General features: G+C 36.1%; 1 protein-coding gene across 2 annotated transcripts; it reads right to left on the reverse strand.

Moving 5' to 3' along the window:
* Positions 1 to 885: 885 nt before the first annotated feature.
* On the reverse strand, positions 886 to 12,479 carry LOC149423601 (uncharacterized). Of its 2 annotated transcripts, XR_016302202.1 has the most exons (7): positions 12,078 to 12,479; positions 10,450 to 12,008; positions 10,091 to 10,368; positions 9,668 to 9,883; positions 7,334 to 8,305; positions 4,684 to 4,902; positions 886 to 1,090 (listed from the first exon to the last, which is right to left on the reverse strand). XR_016302202.1 is itself a non-coding variant. In XM_089631664.1 (6 exons), the coding sequence occupies exons 1-6, from the start codon at positions 12,325 to 12,327 to the stop codon at positions 4,809 to 4,811; spliced, it is 3,369 nt and encodes a 1,122-aa protein (XP_089487790.1). In that variant the 5' UTR covers positions 12,328 to 12,479; the 3' UTR covers positions 886 to 4,808. The 2 variants fall into 2 exon arrangements, 1 of the variants encoding a protein (XP_089487790.1); XM_089631664.1 differs by having other exon boundaries at positions 886 to 4,902.
* Between the last annotated feature and the right edge of the window lie 2,360 nt (positions 12,480 to 14,839).

The raw sequence follows: 14,839 nt of genomic DNA on the forward strand, positions 1-14,839 counted from the left end.
CTTGGACATATGTACCTACACCTACTAATTCCTAGCATCTTATCCGGTACCAAGAGTCGTACGATCATTCCATACGCTTACGTTGGGAGCCATATCGGGGGAGTCCTGCCGGTGAGCAGCACCGGAGGAGCCCTTTCGGGCGAGCACAGTATTGGCATTGCTTATGCGCCCTGAGCTCATGGCTCCCGATCAATTGAGCCATCGTTCAATTATGTCAACTCTTTGAGCCATATGAAAATATTGAACTGGTACTGTGGCTTCCGCTCTTAATAAATATTGAGCTGGTACTGTGGCTTCCGCTCTTAATAAATATTGAGCTGGTACTGTGGCTTCCGCTCTTAATAAATATTGAGGTGGTACTGTGGCTTCCGCTCTTAATAAAATGAGTCCTGACCCATCGCTATTCCCTATTCCCATATGTTCAGTACATAATATTCTTGGAGGAAATTGTAAATATTTCCTCCAAGATAATATTTTAAATTGTAATGAATTTATACCGCCGATCTTACAATAGTTGGTGGTGTAATGGTCAGCATACTTGCCTTCCAAGCATTTGATCGAAGTTTGATTTTCAGCCATTGTCAGTTTTTTTTTCTTTCTTCATATACATTTAATTTTTTAAATTTTATATCCAGTGATTTTTCACAGGTAAAAAATAACCGCCACTAACAGATAAAATGTGTTTTTTACAATTTGTGCACAAGTTTTTTTGCTTATGATGCAATGACATTATGGCTTCCCTAAAATTTGAGGAACGTCAGTCAAATGGCAGCTTGGGATCCATAATATAATGAAAATCTATTCTTAAATCCAACAACTCATTTTGAAGTAATCTTATCTGGGAAATAAATAAAACATTCTTTTTATTAATATAGTTTATTAACGTTTAATTTCTACACAACATGTTTTATTTACACTTTAAAGGTGGTATTAAGTTCGAAAACAAGAAGTCCGTTAGTGTCTAAGTGTCACAAATCATCAGTTCCAAGTGCAACCATTACTCACTTAATGTAATACACTAAAATAATGACTTAACACTTACCAGCGCTGCACGGAATGACGGGATCGTTGGGGATTGGTACGAACCCAACTGAAAGCACATGTCATGAAATTCCCATTTAATTTTTAGACAATTAAAAATAAAGCACCTATAATAGTTCAATTATTACAGCAACATTATCGGTAAACATGCTAGGGACAGTAAGGAATGTAGAAAACACTTATATACTTTTGGAGAGAATACAAAAATTAAATTAAAAAAATATTAAATAAAGAAATTATATGTTCTTATTACATATATATATATCAGAGATTTAAGAGCAGTGGCAGTAGCAGTGGAACAGTCATAGGTTTGGGCCTTCGTACAGAGATACTTACAAGCTACGGGACTGTGACGCAACCACAAGTAGCATACCGATATGCTACTCTTTAATACAACGGGTCCAATACAACAACCCTTCCGCACAATGTTTTGTCTCCCCAGATACTGCAGTGCTTCCCGTATGTTCACGGAGGGGCGAGTTCCCGGATATGCAGCCCTTATTAGATCCAGGGTGGCAGGAATGAGGGAAAGGATAAGAAGCTCTGGAAATATCCTCACTATGGAAGCCCGCCTCACTCCATCCTCAAGCATTGACGCACACTGGAGAAAAATACTAGCGCCTAATATAGTCACGGCTCCCTAAAGGCTTCAACTTTCTATTATTCTATTAATTTTATCATTTTATTCTATTTTATTTTCAATTTATTCTGTTTTTTTTTCTTTATTTTTCTGTTCTATCTTTTTGTTTTTGATCATATATTTTTTTGTATCTCTATATGGAATGTGTGGGACTGCACTAACCTCCCCACATACCGGAATAAACACTTTTATTATTTATTATTATTAAAGCTGGTTTTCGTACATGGCACTACCACAATTATAACTTAATAATTTTTCCACATGCATCCGTGGAAATAATAAGATATGAAGTGACTATAGTGGGGAAGATAATAATAATGTTCTGCTTTATAAGCATAAAAACTTTTTTTTTTCACCCACATAACGAAATAAATATTGATTGTAGAGCATTCGCTGTCGCCACGGAATTATATGGAAATTATGTCAAATTTACTTTTTTGGGAACTGACATCAAACTTGTAATCGACGTGTCATGTACCAACAATAGCAAAATAGTATGGCGATAATCACGAGCGGCGCGTATTGCTTGCAAGTATCTCCACGTACGAATGGTTCAGGGTTCTACCCTCGTTACAGGGTTTTAATACCAGAAATACCAACATGCTCTGCTCTCAAGATATCAAACTACATAATATTACAAAACATGATTGATTTCAACACGGTATGGTAAATAATGGAGGCTACATCTCGACATTTGTGATGGCAATAAAAAGTAAACAGCACAAACAACAAAACGAATAAATGTCATATTATTATGTAATGATTTTACAAAATGAAAACACAAACAAACAATATAACCCATCGGCATATCAATTATTTTTTTCAAATAAGATCCAAACAATAAATTTTCGCAGAATAATTAGATTACTCCACCTACAGAGAATTTTTTTATTTACCAAAATTCATAAAACTAGTAGTCCTGTGATCTCACGTCCAAAAAAGTATGTTTCTAATCTACTCTTGAGTCATGGAGTTGCAAAACCCGTTCTAGAAATTTCTGATAGTTTCGATGCATTCACAAAAAATATTGGAAAAAAATTAAAAATAAATATAATATTAACATTTTTCTCTAAATATCAAAAGCATGATGTATAAAAAATTTTATGTTTAGCATAAAAGGTGTTCCGAACAGTTTTCGTGTCTTATTTTTGGATTCAGAAAAATTCCAGAGCAGGTTTCGCAACTCCACAACTCGTTTAGTAAATTAAAACCAAAAGTTACTCTGAAATCATAAGATTTGTAAGTAGGTACTTAAATACACACCCACTCAATTAATATTCGAGTCGATTCGACGATTGATCACATTTAAAAATAGAATATTTACAGAAGCATTAACCCATCTTGTGCTGATGCTAAATTTTCACCGTGCGCCAGTTGATTCTTTTTTCGTAATAATTTACTTGTTTTTTTGCAAAATGATGATGTTAAATTGTACCATCTTACCAGTTAATGTTTTTATTTATATTTTTTTTTAAGTAGTATGTAATCTACATTAAGTATTTTTTTCCAGAATAGCTGCTTATATGTAGAGAAATTATTTATTATCGTACCTATCAGCTAATGCGGCGCAAGAGAGTTTAAAACGACCAACATCTTAAACCGAAACATAACAAACAAATTTAGAGAAAGATGAAATGCAACGCTTGAGTAGTTGCTCCAATGAAATGCTTGGAGTATATCAGACTGGCTCAAGCATCAGGAATCCATAGAAGCCTGAATAAATCTGACCTCCAAGAAACTGGGGGTCTTGTTTAGGGCTAGTAGATTTTTCAATAGTGACTAGCAGCCAACCCTGTACAAATCTCAAGTACGCCCAACAATTGGATTTGGGAGCCAACTCTGGCCTGGAGCCTCACAATACTTGATAAACCTACTTGATTCTGTGCAAAGGAGGGCGGGTCCATCTGATTGACAATCTTTTGTTAACAGACCGATTTCCATCTCTAATGTGAGCATGCTAAGTCTGTTCTACGGGTATTTTAATGGAGCCTGCTCTAAGGAGCTAGCAGAATGGATCCTCGGTGCACCAGTGCACGTGCGCCAAACTCGATAGGGTTCCATGATAACTCAACACAACGACAATTCAACACACATTTAAAGTGATATAAAGTCATTAAAAGCGATGAAAAAAAAAAACCTATAATCCTAACCTATCTAACCTAGTTTTTGTTTCATCACTTTTCCTGACTTTTTAAATGTGTGTTGAATTGTCATTTTGATGAGTTATCGGATCACCGAAAAATATTAAGATAAGATAAACCCAAAGATTTATAGTAGACCCATTCACTTAATTAATCTGTGTAAATAGAAATCTACCACCGCAGTCTGTCATGCAATATGTGTACTAAATTATATTTATTTAATTATTGTGATTCCAATAACATTTCATGACAGTTACAATTAATAACATACATAAGAGTACATTAATCAATCACATAAATTAATTATATCTGTTGCGATGCAGCCTCGTGTTAAAAAAAATACTTATTCTAATCTTGAATTCACTGAGGTTTGAATGAAAAATATATATCTCAGAAGAAGGTGGTTTAATAGAGTAATCATTCTCCCCAGAGGAATCACCATCGGTAGGTTGGTCCTGCTTCTTGGAAAAATCAAAAGCCCATTCTGTCGAGCTCTGGTGAAGTTATCGGGGACATAAAATATAATACTTTCCAGAACATCAGGATTACAAATGTGTCCATTGAACAGCTTATGCGCTACTAACACTATTGCAATTTTTGTCCTAATGTCTAGACGATCTAGTCTAACATTCCAGCGAGAAAATCAGAGGGTAGTACCCAAGCTCTAGCATGTAAAGATATCGCATAAACTTTTTTACACAATTTATATATAGAGTATATAATATTATAAGAAATATGCCGATGAGTTTAACATAACCCAGAAAAGAAGAAACTTGAACATTTCATTTACAAAAAGTTTCCGACACAGTCAACCCACGGGTAAATTGGATGTAATAGAAATAATAAATTGGTATACATTACACTTGATCGTTCCATCGTGGCAAGGTGTTACTTCACCAACGGAATTGGCATAGTTGGTGTTTGATATGTATATGGCTAGTTGGGTTGGAAGACTAACTAAAGGAAGAAGGAGGGAGGGGGATAAGTCAGGGCCGAGGGTGGAGGTACTGGCACTCGGGGTCCTTACAGCTTCCCCCCACTTCAAAGGGACAGAAGATCGCCTGGGGGTTATCAGTCCAACTGAAAAACAGCAACAAATAATTACAGTATTTTCAGGTTTATAGTTGTGAAGTCAGTCTAAATTTTAAGTTAAGTTACGTAATTGACCTGGAGAAATTATTACTATATATTTATAATTTTTCTAACAATGTGTCGTCTCATCTGTGTAACAATTGTGCCTTTCAACGTAAGTAATATATTATCAGCCGTTGTGAACTAGACCTTATCCATCGAGCTTGATAACATTTTAAAATAAATAGAGCATTCTTTCATAACCAGCCACAAAGAAACATAACATAAAAGACAATTACATTTTTTTAATCTAAAATTGAAATGTGCATTTATGTGGTTTACTTTTGATTGATGAAGTTGGAATTAACGGATATTGGAATCAATATTTTCGCATCAATCAAATGGAGATTGAATATTGTAATAAAATAATTTGAAAAATGTAATTAAAGCCATGTGTCATCAATTGTGACAAGATATTTTAGTAAATATCATCAAATAAGAATAAACGACAATTAGAGATCGGTGCTTAATAGGAAAACCTCCAAAGTGACATACATATCAATTATTTTATGAAATATTCTTGAGGGGTAGGCGAACTTATAGTGTAATCCCAGATGAGGTGTTCCATTAAGAACTATATTGGCAATTCCAGGTGGAAGAGATCCAGCTGGTCAATCCAGGCAAAGATTAGGAAACAATTGCATAGGCTGTGTGAGGGCAGACTGGCAGAGATCTATGGGACTAGCCTGGCCCAGTCAATAGACTGAGGTGCGTTCTCCAAGCAATCGGTGCCTAACCCAACTAGGAAAAAGGAATACATAAAACTAATGATAACATCACTTCTTTATTCTCCTGAAAACTTAAAATTTTGTCTTGGAGGTTTTAACAGACAAGCGCCAATATTAAAAAACATGCATAATATGTATAAATAAATATCTACACTTCATCCATTTATAGCACATAAATTACTTTTCATTAGTAAATATTTAAACTGGCTGAAGTGGCGCATCTAATGAAGACAGAGACCTTCCTCTTGTTTTGAAGGTCAAATGTGCAAACTTTTATAAATTCTAATTGTTAATAAATAAATGACTTAAGGCGATGCACTACGTCGCGTAATATTTTAAATTGAGCCGCTATCAATAACAACCCTTACGTAGATGGTGATAAGGTTTAAATTCCCGCTTAACACCATCCGCCTGTTTTGATTTATGCAAGAAAAAAACATGGCCAAAAAGTGCCTTTTATTTTATTTTGTTGATGTTCAGGCATAAATATTTAATTTGTTTTCGAACATTTTATAAATAACTTAATTTGCCACATTATACAATAAAATCATAACCGAAAATGGGTTCGTAAGTAGGAGATTTTGAACTTTAAAGCAGTTTTCATACGCCTTATACATAATTTTTTTCTGGGCTTATAAAAAGACTTATCTAAAAAATACTCGATCATTTCAAAGGTCAAGATGTATTCTACTCGCAGTATTTAATTAAAGCATCTGAAACGTTTCTAGGCGACCAAATTTTCAAACCAAAAACACATGATTTTGCATTACTACGTATGGCATCGCCTTAACCTTTTTATTAAAAACTAGCTGTATCCCGCCACGCGATGCTGTGGCTCAGTCTTTCTGTACTCATCATAAATAATCCACTCAAGTGCAAATATAGAAACAGTGGCGCATGTTGCTTTTACAACTAACAGATGGCGCTGTTTTTTTTTTTAAAGCAGGTTTTTACCTATCACAGGTGACATCTATATAATATAGGTATATAAAAACACACGCTTATTCAAATGCAAAGTTGTGTCAAAATTTCGTAGCAATCGGTGAAGGACTTTTGGAGATTTAAGATTTTGAACAAATGAACATTTACATTTTTATTTATATAGAAGATGTTAAACACTAAATTCCATCGTTATCAGCTCCTGGACTTTATCAATTTCCACATACCTAAAAAAACGAATAGAGACACGTGTATATCTCATTCCAACTATGGTTTACATTCCCCAATACGTTTACAGTCTTGGTAACAAATATTTAAATGTGAATGTTTTTGAAAAAAATTTTAACTTATAAAATTTCAAAGGCCATACGTGCGAACTATTTCTAGGTATTTATGTTGTTTGTTTTTGGGGTGTTATGCCGTGTTGCGCTAACTCCTTCTTTAGCCGACGTTTCGGACAGCGTTGCAGTGTCAGTGGCATAACACCCCAAAAACAAACAACAAAAATGCTTTTGGCCGTGAGAATCTAAAAACTTACCTATTTCTAGGTAGTTTATAAATTATTGTTAACAACTATTTGGTGGATATTTGTTTTGTATAAACAAGAAACTAATTCAATGAATGTTCTGTTGTGAATGATACTTCAACAAAAACTGCCAAGACGGCAGCTTACACGAAAAATAAAATATCCTCACATAATGCAATGAACTTACTTATTCTTGGACTTCAAGACGTGGAGAGGTGACTTGTACTCCCGGCAGGCAGCTTCAACTAAATCTACACATTTATCTTTGACGGAATGTTCCATTGAAATCACTATGGGAAGATGATTAGCGCAGTTCTCCGTGTTGTCCTCTTTCTGTGGGTCCTCCACCACCACACTGGATGGGATACACATTTCCGGAAGTCTCATGATAATTGCACATTCTTCTTTGATTTCTATACACTCCATAGATTCCACGTCATTATCACAGACAGTTTCCTTACAATTAATCGTCTCTAAAATATTAATTTGAGCATTTTTATGTTCGTCAACTTCAAGTATTTGAGTATTTTCAGGTTGTGATGGAACGTGCTTCAGTTCTGTGTGTGCTGGAGGTTTAAATTGGTCTTCAAAAATATTTTTACTTTCTATTGGACTGCACAAGGAAACCAAATTGTCATTTGAAGGCTTTATTATACCATTATCTTGTTCGATCTTGGAATTAGAGGTTACACTTTTATTAATCGGCTCGTTTACAATATGCTTACAATGTGATAGCTTAATCTCACTAATTTTATCTTTATCATTTGGTACCGGGCACTCTTCACTGTTTGTTATCATTGTTTTGCTAAGTATGTTATTTTGATCTGTACATTTTGTAACAGTTTTACAAGATGAACTTTGGGCTGACGAACTCTGCTGTTTTGGAGGGTTTTCATTTTGAACACCTTTTCCCGAGACAAGCGGCAACTTATTTGTAACAATTTGCACGGGCGCCTGAGGTTTACTTTGTATTTCCATCCTCTGTGGGTTATTTGGGATAACGGTTTTAGTTTTCAGAAGAGTTGGATTAGTTACAGCATTGTCATTAGCAACTGAAAGAGGTGCACTTTTCATCGGAGGTGTACTCAAACTTGTGCCAACACTTTGTTTAATGGTAACAGATAAACTGCCTACTTTCGATTTAGGGGCAGATTTAATCCTGGAACAGACGAAAGAAACATGTAAACCAAGAATTTCCCAAAATACAAAGTCAGCACTAAAGGCCGACCCACATAAGTGACCAGTGCTTCGCCTAGAAAAAGCCTAGCCACAGGAAAGGAGAATGGATCGCTGGGCATCTGTTCTTCTCAACAGGCCTAAAATACCCGGTCAAAACCAAACGTGTGGAGGCAGCCGGCTGCCAGACCAACAGAGAACATGTATAAATCGAGTTTCTAGTGTTTGACAGTCCACAGAGCCAAGCCATCTAGCAATTTGGATGTCACTTTGGAATGCTATGGAACAAATCTATCTCCTAATTCGAAAAGCGGATAATATGTATTTTCCTCCTAAAATAATGGTATTATATAAACAAAGGCTTAAAATTTGTTTAAAAAAAACAATAATATCCCAAAATACATTTGCCAAAAATCAATGTCTGTTATATATGTATCTTTGTAAACAATTGGCGCAAATTATGATGTGAGCTAACTCGAGATTATTAAAAAATTGAATAAATAGGTGACTTAAAATACCCAAGAGCAAATGACACCTAAACCAGATGTTTTTTCTTGGATTATTAATCTTTGAAATGCCAGGCTCCCACAACTTAATACCTCTCTGCCGAGTGTAAAAATCCCATAAACAGAATAATAATATTTGGATGATTTGTATAGCGCCGTTTTTGTGCAAAATCACCTCAAGGGCAGAGCATTGTTTTCAGATTACCAATTTGCTACGCCGGCGCTTAACGAATTTTTCATATCCGATAAGTACTTTTGGCTCTTAGAAGTTAATATCAATAGCTTAACATGTCGACATGTAAAATAGCAGTAATATGTCAATTTTTCATACCACATATAATCAGTTTTTAACCAGGAAAAATATCACACTGATTGTTTGTGGTTTAGATTAATTACAGTGGGTTTTTTAAACTAAAAATTATTTTACCTAGTAGTTGCAGCATAACAATTGTTTAACTTTTTGTTTGGCAAGCCTCCAAAGGGTTACAGAAACTCCAACCGCTAGAAGGGCTTTGAAGCAGAGAATGGACGGTTACCTCGAGAGAGTTTCCTCCAGGAGTAAGAATAACCTTGAATTTAAGGTTTCAAAGAACCAATCATGTCTGATTATAAAAGGAATTGAAATGACAATCTAATCTCCTAACGGAACAAACTTTGATTCCAAGCCTTCCATTGATATAATTGCTGAAACCTGAAAAGACCAGCTCAGGCACGGGTGAAGCTGGATCTCTTCAATACACAGGTTCGCTCTTTTTTATCCTCAAAAAGACCTCTATGCCTTCCCTCGGGCCTCCTGCGTAAAGCTTACACAGAATAAATGTATGAATAAGTATTTATACCTATTGACCAATATGTGATGCTGTTTCTTTAGGCGCAAAAGGTTGCGATGTGCTACGTGCATAGTCCTCTGGTTGTTGTTGAGTGCAATTCGAGAGCTCAGCAGCTGCGTGTTGATGGCCTTCAATTGAGCGCTAAGCGACTCGGTCTTCTCGCGCAAATCCTTGCCTTCGCTCTCCAGCTGCTCCAGAATCTTCATTTGGTCGGTGATCTTCTGCCTGAAGTATGCAATTATACAATGTTATTTCCTTTGTGAATATGTCTGTCTATAAGAACGAGTGTGAACTTTTCAAAATCGGTATCATAACTGTGTGATGTTGTAAATATGTAGCTGTGGATTGCGCAGACACTGATCATCCATCTAAAAATGAACTAAAGCATAATCTGCAGATTGTATCTCGACAGTAAAGTTGAATAGAACCTACCTAGACATATTAAGTTGAAGCTCCATACCACTAGTAGGTAGAATCTCAATACTTCTGTCAACAGTCATCCCATTGGATGCATGAGAGGGAGACGGTGTCACTACTCGCTCACTCTCCTTGCTCTCTGGCTTGGCCAGCGAGACCAGGTTGTTATTCTCAGGAGTGGAGCTTCTCTGCTGCGCCAACTGTCGAGCCATCCTCACTTTCTCCAACTCAGACATCCGCTTGACCAGCTGTCGGTATTCTTCCTGGTTTTCTTTCGGCAAATGTCTGACAGCCTGATAAAATAAAATAATAAAATATAGAAGAGAAAAAAAAAACAATAAAATTGCAATGAAAAAATCAATAATGAAACTCACCATAGGTGTGTGTTTTTTAGCAATAGTGTTTTCTGTTTGTTTGGCACGTAGGGGTGAAGCATTTTCAAACTTGGACCGGGCAGTTTTCAAGTAAAGGTCCAAATTCCTTTGAAAATCTTTGTGATTTGTTAGCTTGTGATGCATTTTTGTCAAATTCTTGGTCGTCTCACATTCACTGCCAGAGTCTGACTCTCCTAGATGAATAATTAAACCAGAATCAGAATAAGGTTTGGAAGTCTTAGACTCTGTAATCGGTTCAGCAGACTTGGTGTCCTCTTTCGGTAGTTGGGAAGGTTTGACGGGTTCCTCAATCTTTTGGATTGACCCTTTTTTGCTCATAGAATTTAATAAGAGTGCTCTCAAAATGTCTTCATCCTCATCCATGTCATTCTCCTTATCTGCTATGTTTTCTTCCATTATTTGAGGCAGGCCCTCAGGGAGTGGAATGGAGAAACTATCATTCAGTTTCATAGGCTGGTGAATGTAGTTGTTGCTATCGTAGTACTGAAAGTCATTAAACTGATATTGGTAGTTAGGATTGTCCTGATAATCGGTTGGAAATGCATAAGATGCTTGTTCTGCTGAATTCAAAGGAAGTGGAATGTGGCTCTCAATGATCGAGCTCTTGCAAGGCTCCATATCAATATCCATATCTATAGTTTCTACATCGGTATTGTTATCATTAGAGAGATAAGATAAAAACATTTCATCGATGCCATCTTCGGAAAATACTCTTGATAAAGATGTTCGTTTTCTTTTCACATTTCGTTTCATATTTTTCTTCATGATGTCCTTTTGAAGTTTTTTCCTTTCACTAGCTTTCTTCAACATGGCAGACTTCAACGCTATCATCCTAAGCTCGGCAGTATCACTGTCTGTACTTTCCGCCTTTGTCTCGTCCACCTTGCATTGGATATTATTGGGCAGGCTTACTGCGGGATTATTTCTACGAATGGACTTGGAATTGAGGGCAACCTGTCGTAGTGTTTCTGCCTCATCATCAGAAGTACAATTATCTTTGATATTCAAAACTTCAGGGGATTCAACCATCGTCGCACATTGTTGATCAAAAGCTGCTGTATCAATTTTATCTTTGACCTCTACTGTACCTTTAGCCCCACTCACGTTTGGAAGTGAAATTTTTTCTTCTAATAGGTCATTTTCTTTTTTCAGTTCATCGTTAGATCCTTTCATAAAATGTAATAATCTCTTTTTGAGCGACGAACTGTCCAGCTTTTTGGTAGATATCCCGATAGCATCTCGAAGGATCCGCTTATGCTTTATGGTATTTTCACAGTCAGAATCGCTGGAAGAAGATTTCACCTCAACAGGGGTGGCAGTCTTCTTAGGTTTCCTTTCAGGAACTTTTTTTGATATACCAGCCTTGCGATGGTGCGGCCTCTTGCGCCTTCTTGGACTTCTAACATGCCTGCGAATTTCTTTAAATTTAGTGTAAGGAGCCCGATCGTCGACATCGTCAATGACAATGAGATTGGCCAGAGAAGTGCGTAATTTCGGTTTTAGGTCGTGGTGCGTAGTTTTCTGACATTTTTTTTTATCTACAAATAAAACAGATAATTATCAAGAAGTTCTAATTCGATTAAGGTTCAAAAAAACATAAAGATTACCCTTCTGCGAATTCCGATGACGCTGACGTGCTTCTTTCTTCCCAAGGGCAGAATTATAATTTTCCAAGATCTTTATCCGCTGACGCAATAATAATTCCTCATCAGTAGAAACTTCAGAGACCGCATCCAGATCGCTGGCGTCGTTGATCTCTCCTTCTTCGAGGTCAGACACATTGATCACCTGAAGACTGTCCGATACCATGTTGCTCGCAAGATCTCCTGATCCCCCATCGACCACATTTAGAACCATTTTTAAAAACTAAATACAAAACTCTAATTTGAAAATATTCACATAAAAAGCAAATGTTTGTTTGTAGAAATAACTAAAACCCGTAATCGCTAAATTGCTAAAATAAAAACGTTGGACACAAATTTCGCAGCCATCCTGCCTGCCCTTGCGTAAATTTATCAAGTCAAGTTCAGTGACAGTGTTGACAACTCGATTTTTAAAATAAAGCCCGACGTCATCCGAAAAGGAGCTAAAAAAGAGCTAAAATCTTGGATAACGAAAAATTACCTTTCGCAGAGAAATTCTGAGAAGAAATAAAATGTATGTTTTAAATGTATCCTGGGGAGAAGGGTGGTCAGAGAAAGAAATTGTGTTCGTATCCTGGGGGGGGGGGGATTATGCGATAATAAAACAATGATTGCAATACAAAAATAACCGGCTCATTACGAAATAACCCTTAAATTTTCACTTTTCGTTAATGACTTTCGTATAAGAAAAGGAATTAGATCATCTGAAACGAATTGAGAAGCTAAACCACTTTATTTGAAGCTGACGGCTCAATTTAAAGCTAAACATAAGCTAAATCTAGTCCTAAAGGAGCTGGGTTGGCAGCACTATTTAGTGATGCCATGCTGCGAAAATGAAAATCGGTAGATTAAAGACAACAATCGGTAGGTCGTCAATTGATGTTCCCAAATTTTTTTAATCGATTGGCAGGGTAACTTACAGGGCCAGCCCTGAACTAACGTGGCGCGAGTAAAATTTTGACGCCCCTTGTCAAAACCAGTAGATGCCTTAGCAAGTAAACACTGTAATCAATAATATTCGGACTTGGCTAGAGTATTTCGGGAGACGAATATTTCCCTACAACGTATGTTCAAATTCATGAAGGGGAGATGAAGAGAGAATTTTGGAATAATTGCCCACAACATTTTTAATCGGGCGGAGGGGGTGGCTAGAGAATTTCGAAGTAGATTAAATCCCTGCAATGAATTTCAAAAACTTTGGTACATTTTCTGTAGATATTTACTCATTTACTCAAAATTTCGGTAGATTTTCAGAAAATATCGGTTGTTTTTCAAAAATTTCGGTAGATTTTCTACAAATATCGGTAGATTTTTGCCAAGATCGGTAGATTCATCAAAATTTCGGTAGGTATTGCCCCATCAGACCTAGCAATTTGTATTGATCAACTCTTGAATAAGTGATCCACTGTTGAATGACACTTGGAAGCTAATTTAATTGACAATAATTTTTGTGAACACACACCCTTTCAACTTAGTTGATCAGTATATAATTGAGCGACTAATGTTGAAAGTCTGTCTACTTTTGCTGTTCAAGTGTAAGTCATCGATCAAGTTTTATACCGAATCGACACGTCTGAACATATGGTTCAACTCGCTTGCGATTTTTAGTTCCTTGCGTCTTCTAGCAAAAGAAGACGTTTATATTTAGGAACATGGCATCTTCGTGAAAAAATGCATGTAGTAGCCTGATGACATACTGTTCGGGTTTATTGATTTCTACCAAAGCGATGCCTGTCTTTGGAATCAAAACCAAAAAATATTTTAAATAAAAATGCGAATATTATAATATTTTTTTCGAAATAGACAAAGAATATAAAATCAAAACAACCAGAACCATGTACAAGAAGGATTTAGGATTAGTATTAGTATTTACAGAGTGGAAGATACTCTTTCTTATCACCCTGGTGTAAGACCACCATTCAGAATTGAAATGGCGTTGGCCGTGTTTGGTGACCAGATCTGAATAACCAGGTACTTATCCACCTTACTCCTCCCATCTCCTTCGTCTCCAGACTACTTTCAGCCTCATAACATACCCTAATTGGGGATACCATAGTCTTACTGGCTCCAGGCGGTTGGCAGCAGTTGGGGCTCTTGTGCATTTTCACATGAAAAAAAAATAATTACATCAAAAAAGAGTGGAGACTTGAAAATAAAACTTCCAGTGTAAGAAATCTCAATGTTATGTCTATTTTTTTAATAAAGTTTTGATGATGGTAAAGTTGTCGAATTCCGCTGCACGCTTAGTAAGCAAAGTTTTAAAAAATAACCCTTGGCTTCAACTTAATTACTTACTACAAGAAAAAACTATTTATATCAGGGGAGATGGTAAATATGTATTAAAGTTTCATTTTTTCAAAAGCGCTAATTTTAAAGGTTGGAAAATATGCTTAAATTCTTTAAAAGCCCAAACAAATAATCCATTTTGTGAATGTATTTCTATCTCCCCCGACTTAAATTTTTGTTCCAAGTGGTAATTAAGTTAACAGCGGAATCGGCAACTTTGCCTTAATTCTTTCTCCGAATTTCGTAAATGATTCGATATCTTTCAAAACCTTCTAATATTGTGATACTATCTCTGTCAAAATCGTATTAGATGCATCTAATTTCTAATAATAAAACCATTTTCTAACCCAAATATTACGTTTTTGTGCTTTTTCAATGGCATGGTCTCAAGTTCGTTCCGCGAAATGTCAAGAATTATAGAGACACACGCACGAAGAATT

The sequence above is a fragment of the Hesperophylax consimilis genome, chromosome 5 (assembly GCF_061612785.1).
Source record: "Hesperophylax consimilis isolate HC1 chromosome 5, BYU_Hcon_1.0, whole genome shotgun sequence".
Lineage (NCBI taxonomy): Eukaryota > Metazoa > Arthropoda > Insecta > Trichoptera > Limnephilidae > Hesperophylax > Hesperophylax consimilis.

Coding starts and splice junctions, on each gene's coding strand:
- LOC149423601 (XM_089631664.1), bottom strand. CDS start 12,327: ATGGTTCTAAATGTGGTCGATGGGGGATCAGGAGATCTTGCGAGCAAC. Junction 12,009..12,077: donor TCATCGGAATTCGCAGAAGG/GTAATCTTTATG, acceptor TTTTATTTGTAG/ATAAAAAAAAATGTCAGAAA. Junction 8,306..9,667: donor CATCACATATTGGTCAATAG/GTATAAATACTT, acceptor CGTCTGTTCCAG/GATTAAATCTGCCCCTAAAT.